Source organism: Pygoscelis adeliae, unplaced genomic scaffold (assembly GCF_000699105.1).
Source record: "Pygoscelis adeliae isolate BGI_AS28 unplaced genomic scaffold, ASM69910v1 Scaffold194, whole genome shotgun sequence".
In the NCBI taxonomy this organism is placed as follows: domain Eukaryota; kingdom Metazoa; phylum Chordata; class Aves; order Sphenisciformes; family Spheniscidae; genus Pygoscelis; species Pygoscelis adeliae.
This window is the reverse complement of record NW_008824549.1, coordinates 663,010-682,618: the sequence shown is the minus strand read 5'-3', so window position 1 is coordinate 682,618 and position 19,609 is coordinate 663,010. Positions and strand designations below refer to the sequence as shown.

General features: G+C 34.4%; 1 protein-coding gene across 6 annotated transcripts in view; it reads right to left on the bottom strand.

Annotated features, from left to right (window-relative positions):
* Positions 1–19,609, bottom strand: part of LRRFIP2 (leucine rich repeat (in FLII) interacting protein 2) — a 48,340-nt gene that overhangs the window by 15,276 nt on the left and 13,455 nt on the right. For 3 of the 6 annotated variants that reach the window (XM_009321890.1, XM_009321892.1, XM_009321893.1), the window contains exons 5-16: positions 18,249–18,314; positions 16,206–16,247; positions 15,184–15,249; positions 13,659–13,733; positions 12,858–12,905; positions 12,727–12,771; positions 11,222–11,269; positions 11,078–11,131; positions 8,211–8,318; positions 5,852–5,896; positions 4,661–4,774; positions 4,148–4,219 (exon numbers count right to left, since the gene is read on the bottom strand). In XM_009321890.1, the coding sequence (XP_009320165.1) occupies positions 4,148–4,219; positions 4,661–4,774; positions 5,852–5,896; positions 8,211–8,318; positions 11,078–11,131; positions 11,222–11,269; positions 12,727–12,771; positions 12,858–12,905; positions 13,659–13,733; positions 15,184–15,249; positions 16,206–16,247; positions 18,249–18,314 (783 nt within the window). The remainder of the gene's footprint in view (positions 1–4,147; positions 4,220–4,660; positions 4,775–5,851; positions 5,897–8,210; positions 8,319–11,077; positions 11,132–11,221; positions 11,270–12,726; positions 12,772–12,857; positions 12,906–13,658; positions 13,734–15,183; positions 15,250–16,205; positions 16,248–18,248; positions 18,315–19,609) is intronic. The other 3 variants (XM_009321891.1, XM_009321894.1, XM_009321895.1) reach the window with 3 other exon arrangements.

The following is a 19,609-nucleotide window of genomic DNA, read 5'->3' as shown; positions in this document are numbered from 1 at the left end:
GGTGCACATATGCCTTGCTATATACCCTCTTATGGAATTCCCTCATGTTTACCAAAATTATTTTATCCTATTTTTTTCTCAGTACTGTAACAAATGTCAACTATCCAAATATTAGAACAACTATCACTCCAGACACTTTTAAACATGCAATGATTTCAATACGCATGCTTTTAAAAATACAAAAATGGAGTTTCAGAGAGTCCTAATTTTAGAATTGAAAAAGAACTATCAAGCCATTCCCTTTCCAAAGTAGATCTGTGCCCTACTACAAATCCCCTAGTATTTCATGTAATCTGTTCTTTGAAGGCATAGGTAGCATAACCTCCATGTTAAATTATTTGTATTATGACAGTAGAAATACTAGCACAGGAAGGGCACCAGGCTTGGGTTTTGTAGAAAACAGAACAGTAGGACTAAGATTAAAGGAGAGGGTGGTAACAATTTAAGTTTCCTAAGAAAACTTAAGAAACCCAACCCCCAAACCCTATTCCATGTTATAAATCCCCATTTTGAGAAAGCTGTCCTTAAAGTACATATTTTATCTTTTATAATTTTACCATGGTCACATGTATTTATAACTCTGTTCCATTCACTAAATTCTGGAATTTTGTGCTGGAGAAAAACAATATTTTAGAAACATGAGAAAAAATAACTTAAGACATATCCTGATAGACTACAGATCAGAAGAGACAAGACAGTAAGTATGTAAGAAAGGTACCATTATCATCTGGGAAGCAGTAAATAGCAAACAGCAAAGAAGATTCATGATAAGATACAAGAAAATGAAAAAATAAAGAACACATGTAAGTGCATTCAAGTAATTCTTAAGTTTTAGATTAAAACTAGAGAAAACATTTTTTGTGATGGTGTAAACATGACAAATCTTGTAAAGATTGGTAAGACAAAGTGTCAGAGACAGTAAACCTTCCAAAGACTTTCAAAGAATAATTCAATTTAGAGGAAAAAAGAAAATACTAGAATTAAAATGAATGCTATAGTCCTTTTATGGGGAGATACAAAATCTAATGAAAAGTACAACTAGAAAAAATTCTAATTTGATTGTTTCTGTGAGTGTGGTGAGTGGAGTCAAGTAGTAATTTAGGTTGGCAGAGATCTCTGGATGACATCTGGTCCAATCTCCTAAATAAACAGGGCCACCCAAGATCAGGCTGCTCACAGCTCATCTCCAGTTCATTTTAAGTATCTCCAGGGATGTAGACTGCAGAACCTGGCTGGACGACCTGTTCCAGTGTTTGACAGCCTTCCTTGAGAAAAGTTTTTTTCTTGAGGTCTAATTGGAATTTCTGCCCTTACAATGCAACTTTTGACTGTTGCATCTTGCCCTGTCACTGTGCACCTCTGAAAGGAGTCTGCCCTGTCTTCTCTACGCCCTCCTATTAGGCAGCTGAAAACAGCAATGATACTGCCACACACACCCCCAAGACTTGCCAAATCCAGTTGTTTCAGCCTCTTATTGTATGCCATGTGCTCCAGGACTCGAGTCTTAAAGAAGAGACTAGGTCAGGGTTTAGAAGATTGGATTAAAGCGTCATTAATCAACAAGTTAATGGGGGAAGAAAAATCTGCAGTTATGGAAGAAGAATAAACTGATTTTGAAACAGAAGGGTGAGAATTGTTTCCCCAGAAAGAAACCAAGCCATGCCTAAGAGTCTCCAACCAGTTAAAAATACTGGAACATTGCTAAAGCTTCTTCGGAACTGTTCATTCTTTTCGAGTCAAGTATTATTACACATGTTCCCTATGGTTCAAGAATTCCATGTAGTTTCAGTAATCTTCCAGTTTGGTGAGAAATAATATGGATTTGGAAGAATTTCTGAAACGCTTGAATGAGGCAGTGGGATGCCTAAGGATGAAGCAGCGGGAATAGGCTGGAATGAAAGTGGATAACAAGGCTCTGCTCATAACCTAAAGCTATGAAGAAATGCTACCCACAATTCTATCAGTGAAGCCAAAGGGCTACACAAATCAGCCTGCTTGGCTAGAACAGGATGATTAAACCCAGCAGGCATCAAAAGAGTGCTCTGTTAACTGCATAAACGAAAAATTTTGAGAAAAGAAAAAGGATTCCTTTCTAGTTGATGCAAGGAAATATAGAAAGAAGCAACAAAACTGAGAAAGGGAATATAGAAAGAATCAACTCAAACTGAGACATGAAAAGATTTGAAGACCTAACTAAATCAGAACTATCCACATCAGAGTTTTTACCTGGCTACAAATCTGCAGAATAAACCACACTTAGCAGCATGAGGGATGGGCAACCACAGAGATATGAAGGTAGTGTTGTTACAAATCACTGTTACTCAACCACTGAAAAAACACTTAAAAGAAGTGTAAAAGCAGGTATCCTAGTAACTCTTGGATAGTAAACTAGTTACTCTAGTAACTCTTTGGACATGAGGAAAAATTTCTTTACTGAAAGAGTGGTTAAACATTGGAACAGGCTGCCCAGGGAAGTGGTTGAGTCACCATCCCTGGAAGTATTTAAAAGATGTGTAGATGAGGTGCTTAGGGACATGGTTTAGTGGGCATGGTGGTGTTGGGTTGACGGTTGGACTCGATCTTAGAGGTCTTTTCAACCTTAATGATTCTATGATTCTTCTAACATACACAAGACAAAACTACTAAAGCAGAAGAAAAAGGCAATACCTTCCTAATCAGAAAGAAGGATTCCTGAAAGAATCTCTATGGAAAGCAAATTAACTTAGGAACATATTATTCAGTATTAACAATAGCATAAAATGCAATTCAATTTTGTAAGCCAAGCATAGACCAAGGTCTTACTATCGCACACCTGTGCTTTTTGGTAACTGTAATGGATTACAATAAATAATAGCGCATTAGTAATGATTCAGAACAGTAGTCATGAGATGCTAGCAAACATGCAGAAGTGTAAGAGTTAGATGCATTCTGAAAATATGAAGCAATCTCACATTTTATTCATATTTAGTACAATCATAGCTATGTCTAATGATCTTGTAATCTACTGCTCTTGAAGTCCTTTTAATATTCATATGGCAATATGATTAAAACAAGACATACTTCAACTGAGCATGTGGCTATCAGATTCAAAGTTACTTATCCTCTAAAGAAGAAATAATTTTTGCTACACTGAACAGCTCAAATTACATATTTTCTCTTTACTATACCATCTAATATATTGTTTAATCAAGGAAGCTGTTAAATACATCACTGTTACATGCTCTAGTACAAGCAGCATTCATTAAATTCAGTCTCTATATGGATATAAAACAAATATGGAAAGATCTCTACTTTCACATGGAATCATTCACAATTAGGTAACAGGAAAGAACAGAACAAATATCCTGAAAAAGATTTGTAAGCCACATCATTTGCTGTATTCAGTTTCCCTTCAACAGAAGAGGGGAAATAATCATACTTTAAGTTAACTGCAACTGTTAATGGTGTGAAAACTTACAAAAGGAAAGCATACATACTAATTTAAACAAGTCAAAATACAGACAAATCTTATTAACCTAATACTGAAAATACCAACCTATAATTTAGACAAAGATAATGGGAATGTAAACCATAAGCATAAAAAAAACTTTCATAATGGTGAAGGATTAAAACAAAATTAATCTTCTCCTGCAAGCAATGTGCCTGCCCAGATTAGTTTCAGCACGTCTTTCAAAATTCTTACTTTGGTTTTGCTTTATAAGATGCAGTATTTGCTGAAACTTGGAAGACTAATTCTCAATTTCTTAAGTTCCTTGTCATAACTATATCCTATTTCTTTCTTTCCCATTCAATACACAGTAATTATTTTGAATATCCATTTATTTGCTAATAAAGCTCTGAAAAATATAAATTGAACCTCTCATTATCTTACCAGAAAACACCTGCTAGAAATATGAAAGTTTAATACTATTTTAACATAAATCAAATAATGAACATATGATTTAAGTGTACATGAGAACGTATATCTTAATAATTTACTTGCATGACAAATTTAAGCTGATGCTCTCTATGCATTAAAAGTTAGATACATGCTTTAAAGAAATTTAAAAACTTGTTAGTAAAGCCTTATATAGTTAGTGGAACCAGTGGTATCTCCATTACCCAAAAATACCCATACAGAATGCATGCTTGGGAAGAGCCCTGATACCTTTAGTTCTTTAAGTCCCTGCATGTATCTCCCTTCTACATCGTGTATCTGGTCCTTAAGATCATAGATATCCTGCAGGACATAGGAATGAACCATTGCATAAGAAGTATGGGGAAATAATTTATAGTCAAAAAAGCATTATGAGGTTTACATGCATTTCTGTCAAATGCCAAAGCCTGCAATAATTCACAGAAATTATAATTAATTCCCAACAACTTGATGGAAATTAAGATTTTGTTTATAGCCCTGAATCCAAGCCATCTCAAATAGGACAGAATTGTTTCAAATTTGACATAAACAAAGTCTTATTTTAATATAAGCTAAACTGTTAGCACCATAAGTATTTATAAACACAAATACAGTTACCAAGATAAATACAGAAATCTTGTGTGATTAAAAATTACATCCTCATAACTTCTTCTTACTATTAAGAAACCAGAAGTTTTGTAGCAAAGAAAAATTCCTGCTAACCACAAATACAATTTTAAACTATCTCCAAATTCTGCAGTTTACCCGTAATTCACTGAGGGAGGCATCAGGATCCAACAAACTGCTCGTGTCTCCACTTCCTCTCCTAGAGGAGTTGCCACTCAGAGGAGTTGCACTTACTGAATTGCGAGATGATGGCTTAAAAGGGAAAAACATTGTATCAGGAATCATACTGTCATTTCTGGTATACTTGACATTACTCTTTATTAATTGCTTCACAGTCATAGAACACTTTTCTCTCTTGTTTTTACCACTTCTTAATATTAGCTTATAGGCAGTATTTTCCTTTGAATATTTTCCAGCACGACACAGGGCTTTGCATTTGGGGTTGTTCAGCCTGGAGAAGAGAAGGCTCCAGGGAAACCTTACTGGGGCCTTTCAATATATAAAGGAGACTTATAAGAAAGGCAGAGAGAGAGTTTTTACCAAGGCCTGTAGTAACAGGACAAGGGGCAACGGTTTTAGACTGAGAGGGTAGATTTAGATTTGACATAAGGAAGAAATTTTTTACAGTGAGGGTGGTGAGACACTGGAACAGGTTGCCCAGAGATGTGGTGGATGCCCCCTCCCTGGAAATGTTCAAGGTCAGGTTGGAGGGGGCTTTAAGCAACCTGATCTAGTGAAAGATGTCCCCACCCACGGCAGGGGGATTGGACTAGGTGATCTTTAAAGGTCCCTTCCAACTCAAAACATCCTGTGGTTCTCGGTGAAATGTTGGTTTCTCTTTGATGACTTATCAGTTATCATAACATCACAGTTTTGAGTCTTCTGTTCAGAAGACTTTCATAAGGAGGCTGTTAGTGCTGAAAAACTGGAGAAGTTTAAAATATTTCTAAAAATTATAATTTCTGCCACCCAGGATTCAGAAGAAAGCCTCCAGTGGAATCTAGCATATGCATTTTTATAGCCCTAGCCTCTTAAAATTCGACCTTTCCTGCTAAATATTTCTCACACAAAATAAATTCTATAAGAAACTAACACTTGCTAAAAGTAAAATAAAGAATAAAATTATTTATTTGGGAAATAAAAGACAAAGCATTAATTTTGTAGATAAAAAAATATGTCTAAAAATATCTCTTGGCAAGCTCTTAAAAATTACTAAAATACACTCTACTAAAAAACACACAATGTTTATACTTTTGGAACTATTTTAATATTTGTAAATGTATGACTAAACACTGACTTTCAATGATTTTTTAAATTAAAAACTCTTACCCTTGAAAATATTTCTGAATGTGATTTTTCACTCTTTTCTTCCAGCTGAAAGAGAAAAGGGAAAGTGATCACAATACACCTTTTGCAATGAGGGACTACTGAATCACCATTTTCTGTTCAAAGATACCAAGAAATATTTAAGAATGAAAAATGGAACAATGAAAAAAGAAATTCCAGAAGTTAGCACAGATAAAGACAAGAAAAAAAAATATTCAGCCTGAAAAAGTAGTTTTTACCTCAACTGCAAAATAAATGAATGCTTGTAAAACCAGAAACTTTTTAAAAAGTTTTTAAAAAGTCATTACCAATATTAAAGTACTGATCAACAAAACACATTTCACTACTTTTAATTTCAACAGGGTAGTGACTACAACACTTGGTGGCATAACAAACACGAAGCTTCATGCACGTGCACTTCAGACACACCAGTCAATATCCTAGTTATTAGAAAACACATTTGTTCCTTCAGTCTCTTCAGTGAAACCTGCAATTACATCAGGACAAAACCAATTCAGGTAAAAGCCCATAACTAAAGTGTACTAATTAACAGCAACCTACAAAATAATTTCAATTCATGTTTTATGTATTGAAGCCTAAGCAAAAGAACTACCACCCTGCTTCTTATCTAGGAAACTCTGATATTGCAAACTTATAATGCAGATTTCCATATTTTCTACATTTCTATGAATCAAAATAGGTGGAATTAAATGAAGACATTAACACATTGCCATACTTCCTAAAACAAGTATGATACATTAAGTATGGTATCTCAAATATCTGGCTTCTCCAGAGACACCTGGTTTTCTCCCAGCCCAGGGACTAGAGATTTGGAAGTCTATAATCACACTAGAAACAAATGCTACTTTGAGATCTTTCTTTTTTCCTTCTATTGTGGTTTCTACAAAAGCAACATTGTATTTCCATGGCAAATTCATCATCTCCAATGATGTACTGAAATTGTAAGTTGCAAATATTTGTCACCACTGTGATGGTAAAATGATGTTAAGAATCCAATTGATCTGAAGTATCCATTTAGAATAACTTAAATAAAAACATAGTTTTGGAATCTAATAATACATAATAATTATGATAAAAGCAATGGAGAAGGTAGCATAATTGCCAGTCTCAGCCTCCACATTTTCTTCTAGCAGAGCATTAATTTCAGAAAAGCAGGTTTATTAGAGAAGAAAAAAGCTAAAATTTAAACTGGAGAAATGATTGGTCTATGTCATACTTTGAGCATGTACAGACGATAAATACTGTGCATTATTACAATACAAGTTACATCGCACTATAAGATTAAGTCATCTAAATGCAGAATCATAGAAACAGTGGTTGTAAGGGTACTCTAGCAGTCACCTACTCCAGCCTCCCTTCCAAAGCAGAACTGCTGCCAACAGTCCAGGTTAGCTGTGGCTTTATCTAGCTAAGTCTCACCTTTGGAGAGGTTCTCCAGCCTTGCTGTAACCTGTCAAGAGTGCAACACTAACCACCTTCTGGAGCTTCTTGCAGTGGCTCATCCGAATCTCCTAAGCTGCAGCGTGAGGCTGCTGCCCCTTGTTGCACTGCTTGGCACGGGTGTGAAGAGTTCGGCTCTTACCTAATCAAGCAGTTGCAGGCTGCTGATCACCACGTAGCATCCCCTTTGCCCAACTAAACAAGCCCCGTTCTCTCAACCTCTCCTCCTACTACATGTGCTAACACTGTTATTTCAAAGACATGCCTAAGAACAGAAATTTCCCTACTTTTTCCACTATTAAACGCAAGTTTTGACTGCAAGTAACAACAGCTTCTAGAACTTATAGCAGCAATGAAGAGAAGGCAGCTAGGTTTCTTGTAAACAATGCTCAGACTAAAGGGATGCACAAGAAAAGCGTCATAATTTTCCTGTAACGTGCTCTGTTGACTTGGGATTCAGTGTAAGAGCATAGCCAACAATGAGTGCTCCAATAATGGATCTTGACAAAATCTCGTCCGGGATGAATGAACACTAAAAATGCACTAATAAGGGCACAGTTCTAAGTCTTTTTTTTTTTCCCCACTAAACCAAGTAGTAGTATTCCAGTACACAAGATCACCTAGACATTGTTAATTCCCACAAGAAAAAACCCAACATTTCACACTGAAGAGATGCTTAAGCTTATCACACACAAAAAAAGCAAAGTGTTAACACTTGTCACATGCTTCTAGCAACAGGAAAAATCCCCTACAAAAAATAACAGCGAATAGGTTTGAGGGATTGGGGTTGAATAACTCTGAACGCTTTTACAGTATTTACTCTTTCAGAGTATGAAGAGAAAATCCATAGTTAGTAAGTTTGCTGTATTCACCACAGTATAACAAGAAGCATTACACTCACACTATTCAAACCTTGGACATCGTCTGCATCGGAAACAATGCTTCCCCTGCGGTTGGAACGACTAAAATAGTCAGCAGCAGTTTCACTTTGATCAGAAAAATCAGAGGACTTCAAAAGATAAGGAGAAGGGTAAAAGAATTGAAGATGATACCACAGAATGAACAGAAGTTTATTTTAAAAAAACAAACAGGAAATCCTAACTTAAATCTCCATTATTGCAATTTATTCTAGCTTTTCCAACAGTTTAACAATTGGAAAATCTTAATTACTCTTTTAGATTTTTGCTATTTTAAATGTGTCTACATGAACAAAATGTGTGCCACACTGATATGAATACTTTAGTCAGCATATGCATTGTTCTTAAACACTCTCTTCACATGTTTATTATTCTTATAGTTTACAGTATCTAAAACTAAAAGCAATGAACATTTATTATTGATTCATTTTCCTCATTTGGAGTAATATAAAAAATAGAGATACAAGAGGGCTTAGTACCAATATAGTGCCAAACAGTTACAAAAATTACCTTTTTTTAAAAAAGGTTTGTAGATCATAAAACCAGATTATATAATCATAAGTTGGGAAATAAAAGTTATTTTTCTCTACAAATGACATCTTTTCTTCAAATCAACACAATCCCAACACTACTAATTATGAATATGATCTGGGCCTCCTCTCATTCAAAACTTTAAGAGGCCTTAAAATAGAAGACAAGCCTACTCCCCAAAGCTATATGTCAGACAGGCACCTAAAAAGGTGAAGAAAAAATGTTATTCTACACATGACTGCTAAAAAAGGCAACATATATCTAACCACATTAGTGTCATTACAATGCCGTGGGAATTCAAGTGAAATATTTAACTGAGAAAAATGCACGTTAAACATAGTATTTAATGAGAAGAGTAGGTTTATCGAGTGTTGCATTGATAACATTCCACTTCAAAAGGCAGAAATTTACTGTGAATATTATATTTAGTTTAAAAAGTTATTATATGAAAGAAAAATCTTTAAATGAACAGTTTCAAAATATATTGTCCTTATCCCATTTTCACCATTGTAAAAAATAATTCTTAATTTCTTTGTACTTGAGGTACATGAGTGATGTAGCCTCATCTTATTCTGATCAAAAGATAGTGAGATTTTTTTATGCAAACATGACCAGTTACATATAAAACAGTTTGCTGATGAACACCTGTCTCAGATGATGCGTGCTTACAACTACAGAATTTGTATTTTTTGTCACTGCTTGGTTATGTTCTGACAAAGAGTTTTCCAGCTATATCTATATTTTAAATAATACCTTTATTTTTTTAAAAATAACGAAGTAAATAAATTTTCACAAAGTTGGCTAAACTTTCTTATTTCACTTGCATTTCAAAGTATAAAGATGCTGAACAGAATTCTGCTTATATAAATTACACTTACAGCAAAAGAACAAACAACTCAAGGGCTACAATCGATCTATGACAACACTGTGCTCTTTTCATTCAAAACCAACTTATCTTTGCTGTTGTGAAGTCCACATATCTGAAACCTTACTGTTCCTCCTTCTATACCTTTTGCATTTCTAATATCTTTAACAGGCTTATCAAAACCGATACAGTTTGAGATGGAGATGCACCATGCAGTTTTTCACCAGTGTTTTCTACTGTTTCCATCTTCTCTCCCACTTTCTCCTTTGATTTCCAGTGACTACTGAGCTGACTTCCAATGCACTACCCAGAGTGAAATCAAAATATTAACCATAGAAACAGTAGAAAGTGAAAGTTAATTTATGAAAAAGATTTTTACGTCATCTGCCTAAAACCCTTTTCAGAATTATTTTATTAAACAAATACTTTGAACTCATTCACCAGTGTGAGTGAATGGTACCTTGGACCCTGGCATTATTGGTATCACATATATACACTGAGATCTGATATATGTAATCCTATATACGTATAAAGTATATACTTTTAAGAAATGTATCTTTAAGAGGAACTGAGAAGACAAGTAGTATTTTCACAGCTCAAGAGACTTTAGGGATGGATGTTAATACCTCTTAGGTTTTGAAACGTCATAAAGCAACAGCAAAATCCCCTTTTTCCTACACCCTCAAAAATTCACTCTGACATCTTTTGTAGCTAAAAACATCCAGTCCCTGACAAATCTGTTTTTATTTGTTTAGTCTCTAACATTGTTAATAATATGTGAAAAATGAAAACAGGACAGAACATTTCAATTTAACCTATACCAGAACACTGATCTACTTTTCTGTGTAGCATGACAAATGAGCAGCTCTACCAATGAAACTAAGACAGTTGTTCTGCGGCAGAAAAAGGGTAGAACTGTTTAAAATCACTTTGTAGCACGAAAAGCCATCTTTGGAATGACCCTTTTAACACAATACAGATCCAGGAACAAATTTCTCTCAGTTTTGAATACTGGTCACCGTAAAAATGAGCTAGCTACTTCTTACTGCATGATATAACAAAGTTTGCATTAGTCCTCTTCCCGAAAAGAAAGACTTTTTCAGACGTGTTGTAGTAACAGTTTCATGTTACTGCCATGTAACTGTGACATAAGGTGGTAACTCCAACAACATAGTATACTCCAGTTTCCAATTGCTTCCAATGATATACATTACAAACACTTAAAAGATGTTTAGAAAAGCAAATTCCTTATTGCTTCTACACTTTACTGTCTTCCTGCTAAAACTTTACAACTTGCTAAAAATCACATCTCTGACAAATTACTTTTTTTTTTAATGCAGAATTGAAAAATCAAGTCTGTGTGTTGGTCAGTAAAATGATCCCCAGTGTAAATACTCATAATTATTGTGCGTTAGTATCAAAGCATTCAGCAAATCATGCAAGAGGAATGCTCACCACGGGACTACTTCGAACTGAGCTTGCTCTTGAAGAATAACTGTATTCAGACGGCTAAAGAAAAGTTATGAAGGAAATTTTCACATTTTTGTCTCCAGAAAACAAAGATAATGAAAGAAACAACCAAAAGCCTATTACACTTACAGTGCGAGAACTATACGAGCTATGCAATCCATCACCACACAAAGATGCCTGAGAAAGAGGGAATGAAGTGTCATTTATATTCAGTCTCAGAAATAATTATGCCACACTTACACACTGCAATTCTTACACACTGTACTCTATCTTACCCCATCTATGCATTTTCCAGTTAACATCATACTTTCTGAAAGAATGAACAATTTTTAAAAATTTCCAGCAGCATTTCCTCCTACTATTAGGGTTGTCTCTTTCCAAATATAAATCTAAGAGTTTCCTTGAAAAATAGCCAAATAGTTTTAAAAAAACCCTATCAAATCTTAACTATTTTCAGAAGAAAATTAAATTAAATATTTAAATTGCAATTTGGTTTTCACTGTTCTGAAGCCTTCACAAGTTTTAATCCACCCTGGGAACTGAAGCTATATTGTATACTTGTCAGTTTTACTTTGTGCTCACCCACACAGGTTTTCCTGAAAAGGAGAACGTGTTACAGTTGGACTCGATCTTAAAGGTCTTTTCCAACCTAAATGATTCCATGATTCTAAGGTGCAAGGCTGAAATCTATTTATGCAGTGGATAATAAAAGCAGCTCTGGGCAACACAGTAAAAAAAACAAACCACAGTCTCATGCTGCTTTCCCCCTACCTATAAGAGTTCTCTAGCAGAAATTAGAATTGTATGTATATTAGAATTATATGTAATAGCAGTTATAATGGTCTCGTTCTCTCACTAGATCTTCTAAAGTTTTCTTGAGACTATGCACAAAGCCAAAAAAGTAAGTTATCTGTTTGCAATCCAAGTGCAGAACAAGACCTCACTAACTACATAAAAATATTACGTAAGAATACTTGACAATTTACATACAGGGGTTTAGCATGACTCTAAATGGCAGTATAAGTTGGATTTCAACTGTTGTAGCAGCAAAGGGCATGAAGTTTCAGGCATGCATGTCACTTTTTAAAGACAACAACTTTTTGTAGAGCTTACCCATTCTTATGGCACTTCTAGCTACTTTTTATTTTGTAAAGATGCAGATTAGATTTTCATCCTATTACATTTTTGTATGACTATTACATTTACATACGGCATCTTATTTGAAAGTATTTAAAGTGTATTTACAACAAATTTCTGTAATCTCCTGACAACGATTTTTCATGTTCAAACACTTAGCTTAACTTCCTTAAATACTTTTTTTTAGTATTATACATGCAGTTGTTATTTAGTATGCTTGGATTAACTTGTTCTAACCCCAGCGTTCTTCAACATCATTGTTGTATTCATAAACTTTATGCTTGTCTGTAAAAAGATCAGTAAAACAGCAACTACTAAAATACTTTAAAGAGGCAATTTAACAATGTTAAAAACATTAAACTGAATGCCTCCACAAAATGACACACACAGGCTGCAGCTTTATTAAAAATATGAAAAAAAATGCACATGAAATACTATCAAGCCTCATGGCCATACAATACAAATTTAAGGCAACCATGCAAATGGTGCTTACGAACCAAACTGATACTTCGTATCAAACCAGTGTTTACAGAAGGAGACACCTATGAAGAAAAGTGTAATTTTATATTTCTGAAGGCCATTCAAACATCTAAAAGATAAGTAAGATATTACTTTACATTGTACTAACCCTGTAACTCCTAGTTGTTGCCACTGGATCACTGTATAGAGAAGATGACTGTAGTGTGAAGAACAGGAAAAGTCAGAAACTTTTTCTGCATACGTTAATTTTTTTACCTATTGCTCTGTATTCCCCAAGAGTTCTGAAAGATTGAAATACTAAATTTTACATCTATAATAGACAGGAACTTCAAGAAAGGTGTGGATAAACATTCCAAGAAAACCCATTATCTTTGAAATCATGATCTAAAACATTAAAGCAATCTAGTATTTTTATCAGAAGATTTGTAGAAGAGAATGATAAGAAATTAAGTAATTTTCAAAAGACACGTCAGTTTCCTCTAGCTACTTATTTAAACCTGACCATGACAGTAGCTGCAAGTACTGGAAGATACTACCCATCTCACAACAGACCACTGAGTTATCATTTATTTTACTGTAGAAGAAAGTAGTACATTAGCGCTAAACTTAAGACTTTTTGTTGTTGTTTTTTAACAACAGGACTTTGAAAAAGCAAGTGTCACAGCTGCTAGTTGTTTTCTTTATATCATACAGCAATCATGAAACAGAAGCTATTTTAAATTTAAAACCCCGCATATGCGGAACACAGTAACTTGCATGTTAACCATTCATTTTATAAAAGGCAACCCTTAAAAGCAAGAAATACAATTGTAACTAGTATTAGCTGTAATAACTTGCAGTGTTACAAAAGGAAAGAGAGAAAAGTTTGCTTTGTATAGCATAAGTAAGCAAAACCAAATATATGTATTTTATATACATTAAAAAATGAATATAGGAAGACGAGACAGACCCGAGTATGGTAGGAAGGAACTGGTTTACTATATCTAAGGCTGCTATAATTTCTTTGATCATAGTAAATTCCACTCTGTGGGGGGAAAAAAGAAAAGAGAAAACAAAGGTCACATCTGCAGATCTTGTAAATAAAAGTTCTATCTTGACATTGCCCAAATATTCCCAAGCTTAGAACTTGTACAGAACGCTGTAGAAATTTTCCCTACGGTTAACTCAAAATCCATGTAACTTTCTGAAGCAAGGAAAGCAGAAAAAAACCCAAACCTACTTATGTACTCTGTATATCAGCATTACCTGTATTTTAATGTCCTGCCCAACCAAAGGAGTAAATAATTTATTAGGGAGAAAAACCAAAACAAGAAAACCCTGAAAAGTTTATCTAAACCCTGACAAGTGCAGCATGAAATAAATGAAAAATATTTGACAAAACTTTCTAGTAATTAGTACAATGATTTGCTTGATCTTTTCTTCCATTAGATACCATCCTCAATCAGAGCATTTGGGGAGAGAAAAAGGACAGAAATTCCGAAGAGTTTAATAGGGGATGGATGTTTACGTGATCAGCATTAGTCTGTACCCTACCACTGTTCTTTACACCAAGTGCCCATGCTGAAAGCCTAGCAATTATACTTTGGCTTATTTCTGTTGTTTTTTGACACTTCCTACACAGATTACATATATGTCCGTATGTGAGGAAAAATGTGATATACACATATAAAGAAGGAAACGGAGATGCAGGTGTGGCAAAAAGTAGTGCTTTCAGAAAGTAGCACTTTCTATCTTAATAGGCCATAGGAGGCAGAAAGATTCATATTACTCATTTAAGAGCTGAGGGAACAGGAAAATAGCACCTCAAAAGCACACAGAGAAATGCTATAATACAAGTAATAAGTAAATATAAAAATTATTTCAGCCTTGTCTCAACACAGTGTCCACTGCTGCTCTAACTCCCCCAACCCTCGATGCAACTGCTATTTCATCAGTGCCAAAACCCTATGGAAAATTACATCAAAAATACAGCATTTCTTGGCACTATATTCACATGTTACACACTGAACTTTCTAGAACAGTTTTTGGAAGATCACAATAATCCACATGCCTTTCTCAACAGTTCATTGGGTTAGCGTCAAGGCTTATGGTAAATTCAATCTGCTTTACATCTACATTTAAAATATATCTAACTGATTGGGGACAAAGTGTAAATAATAGAACACATATCTCCATCCTGACGGAATAAACTTTAACGCAGAGAAGTGCCACTTTTAAATATTTCCAAGAGCCTTCCACAGGCCTCCAACAGAACATGATTTCTATTTAACTGATTCCATTCATGGGATTCCACTGCCATGAGCACAGTTTCAAACACAACTTCAGGTCAGAATTTGGTCAATGCTAGAGGTTTCTTTTTTCCTGAAAACTTATATGCATATGTCAGAAAGCTAATAAATTTATCCATAACTGTTTTAGTATGTAACTCTACACAGTTAGTATATTTATAATAAATATCATAGTAGAAAACTAACCAATAAATCTTTATGGGAATAAGCAGCTTTCTTCTTTGAACTATGAGATTCACTGTAAGCATGACTCTAAGAATAAAATTTAGAAAATTAATACCACTATATAACAGCATCTTCAATCTTAAAATATAAAGAAGTCAAACATAAGAATTTAAGATATTTATCACCTACAACGGAAACACCACAGAAAATTCTAATTACATGATAAGAATAATAGGCCATACTTCCATCGCCGAGTAAAAAGAGAACTGATAAGTGAAACTATAACCAACCTTATCTCTGATTAATACAGACTTGGCTTAAGCCATTTCACAAAAAAAAAAAAAGTAAAACCAATAAACAAACTAAAAAAGCTTAACATTACAGACTATTTTAAGCACTATGTTGTGGTTGCCTATCTGTAGCTAATTCAGATAACACTGCTGTTGAAACAAATTCAGCTTTGTAAGCTGCTTGCATGTTCCTTTTAGTGGTACTTGGTGCTTTTCTTTGCCTAAGGAGACAAACACAAATCTTACTTGGTGTAATACCAACGAGGATGTGATACACTCTACTATAATTTCATAACAATAAGAAGGAATTTTTTTTTAAGTAAAGGTATACAAACCATCTGCTTTTTCTCAGGACTGAAATAATTTTCCATTAGATTTAAGTTAAAGTTTCTATATGGAAATGGAGAATACAAATACATGTATACACACACTTTTTAAAAAAGTATGTCTTCCAAGTCTAATCTGTGTATGTCACTTCACTACAAAGTTTAGAAATAACATAAATACTAAAAAGTGCTTACTATAAGACAGCTGTCTGTAATATGCGACTTCATTAGATTTTCTCCCAAAGAAAGTTTATACATGCATTCTATGGAAAGCGTTAGAATTGTACTGCTATTCTAGGTCTGAAAGTATGATAGTACAAATTTATCTATTTTTTTAAATCAATAATATAAAGTAGCAAGTTAGTGTCATTACACCTTAAAGCACAAAAGCAGTCTTCACTCAAAGACATGCAAAGTGTTAACATACAGGGACCGAGTATCTTGTAGATCTATCCTTAGCACTGTCATACTGAAGTAAAAGAAAATGAAATTAAAATCATGAAGTAAAAAACAAGATATAAAAATTAGCTTAAATTAAGTCTAAAAAGACTTAAAAGGAAGTTACAAGAAAACATATTCTACTAATTATGAAAATTTATATATGAAGGAATGCTGTTTATCCAATCTAAAGGGCATTCTGAGGCCGGAACACTTTTTAATAGCAACTATTTTGCCCCCCCCCTCCCCCCCCCAGCATCCCAATTTCTGACAAGTGAGATAATTTTGGACAGCAGTAGGTTATATGAAATATTTCATGTGGTTTTGGTAATAGAATTTTAAATAATTAAGCAAAGTCTCATACAGTAGATTGTACTAAACTGAGACAGTATTTGTCAGGTTATGTGATAAAAGTCTCATCTCCACACAGGCAAAGGAGTCCAGAGGACCATCAGTCAGCCCCACCGTCGAGGTGTGAAACCCGTCACGACGTGGGGGCTCTCCAGGGCACCTTACAGACTGAGGGAGGTTACTGCCTACAGGGTATGGAAGACATTACGGGATGCAGGCGAACAGCCTCTTGGGATCAGGGGAGGAATCAAAGGTGGAGAAAGGGAGGGCTAATGGTGTTTTCAGAAGGAGCAAGTGCGTGAAAAAGGAGGAATAGTGGGACGAAAGGGCCACCTGTGTGTAAAGAGACTGCTGGTCTACCAGATTTGGCAACTCTTAACAACACTTATGTTTTCAAAAGCACTTATGTTTTCATTTACAGCTTTGTAATAATAGTTTAGCCAGTGTCCCCATGTTTCTTGTCACTCAACAATGGCAAAATTTGTGGAGTTTATAAATTTTTTTCTTTTTTTTTTTTTAACATAGCAATCTTAAGTTTTCAAAGCAAGCTTGTGTTTTTCCAGTTCATTTAAAATTTCACAGGTATAACTTAGCTATTCTGACTGTAGGTAATGCACAATCCAAAATGTTACTTAGTATCATCCTAAGCTTAAAAAAGAAAACAAAACAGAAATTGAAGATAGTTTGAGAACATTACATGATATACTAATAGCATGCTAGAGTATTACCCAGTGTAGTTTTCAACACAAGAACTACTGAGAGGATTACAAGACAAATAATTTCTTCTTGTCTATCGATATATCTGAAAATTCCTTCTAGAGATCAGATTAACACAAAAAAATTGTGGGTTTAGATTTTATATTTGTTTATAATATAGGCCAGGTTTAGTTCATATTATTTCACACTGTTTTCATATTATCTCAATAGTTTTAAATATATCCAATATTCATACTATATTAAAAATAATTTATTATTGATGTAATTTACAGACTATGGTACCTTTTTATGTTGCTAAAAGTATTACTGTACAGGACCCATAGGACACTGTACCAGTTTTAACCAACTTAACTGATTTTTTTTAAACAGTTTTTATCTTTAATTATTACCTACTGATAAGCAACCTTGCTATCAGAGAATGGAGACAGATCACTCAGATAATCACTACCATCACAACACTTAACTTATACCTTTGCTTAACTATTTACAGCTTAACAGTCTACTAACAAATATTTAAGTTGAATACCACAAAATATACAGAAATACCCATTTCTGAAAAAGTAAGATTTCTGTTTGTATTCCAACCTTGACTGTAGGACTAACATTGCAACATAATTGAGAAAAAAGGTTTCCTGCCATAACTTAGCAACATCTTTGTACCTATCAAGGTTGATGCACAACCTTTGCCACTTTATTTTACTTCTTTTTTGGGGACATTAGAAGAGAGACTGGAGAGACTGACCCCCCTCAAACTTGAAGTTATCTTCAAGACAGAACACTTAACACTTTCTCTGAGCCCTCAAACTTGCTATCACAAAGTGTTTGATTACATCAATCATTAGAGTAGTCCAATTAATAACATTTTCTATAAAGAAGCATGCTTTCATCAAACTACTGCTCTAGTAAGTAGACACAGAAAACATCATAATGTGAACACAAAGCATGCTCATTCCAGGCTACACACCACAAGATCTCTCCTTCTGGAGGTACTTGGTCTGCTCCTGTGAGATGCACTGACATCCAAAGAACTCTTAAGAATGAAATTGTAAAAAATATGTCAATATAAAAAATAATTTTAAAAAGCTCTAATAACTGTTAATCTTCACTGAAAGGCACAAAATAAGCGAGGCAGTCAAAGAAGTTCTGGGTAAGCCCCCCAAAGATGAGCTCAGTTATCTGCTGAGTTCAAGCCCTATTCTTTAGTCAAGGGTAAATTACTTAATCTCCATCTTAACATATTTTGTAGGTTAACCAAGGCAAGAGCAGATCTGAGCAAACCTGTACCAGCTCACAAGTTTGTAAGTGTTGCCACATAGCATATTGTACATGCTTTTTCTGTAAACCATTTACTGTTTGCAAAGTAGTCAACACTACCCTATTTAAACAATTTATTTGGTAAAAATATCTGTGTGATAAATTGCAGAAACGCTTACTTAACACCAGGACTTGCAAGACATTACACAAAACTCAGTTAATCAAAGATTACATTTAATAGCTGAAACCTCTCAGTAAGTGACAATCACTTTCTTTTTTTGAAGTCACACAAAGAAACAGCTTATTGCACCTTCCAAAATAAACAAAACTAACCCTTTTATTTTAGTAATTTGTCCCTCTCCTGGCTTATATATCCAGATCAATGACAAGCTGATTTCTAGACAGATCTACCAAAACCAGGAAAATGTTTACAAACCCTCAAATAAAACCATTCTTTAGCACCGTATATGACCTAAAGAGGATATAGGAGAGCCTATACAATAATACTCCTATTAGCAGTCTTTGGGATACCTTCCATCATTCAGGTAAGTCTTTGCCACTAATGAATAATTCATCCCCATATTCTCAAAGAAATAAAACCCTGCATCATACCAAACTCTTTCAAATTGTATCCTAAGGTACTACTACTTTTTCTTCCACAAATAAATATTATTGTGTTTCTACAATAAAGTGCAAGAAAAGACACAACAGTGAGCAGACTACCATCAGCATCAGTTCGGAATGAAAGCCCAAGTTACAAATCAGTATTACTCATCTTCAGTAAGTGGCATTGATTCAGGATGAGTCTGAGTAAGCAGTAGTATTTACTTTATTAAATAAAATTTGCCTGTTTGCAGAATTTCTGAGACAGGGAAAATGGGAAAGAGATTTCCCCTCCCCCATTAGACTTATCTAAACTAGACCAGTGCTTGATCACTAACAGCACCTTCACATCTGACGATGAGATTTGATGTGTAGTAGTAATCATAAAACAATTGACAACTTATGTAGAAATCTTATTCTACACTTCTACAACTTATGTAGAAATGTAGAATACTCTACCATTTCAAG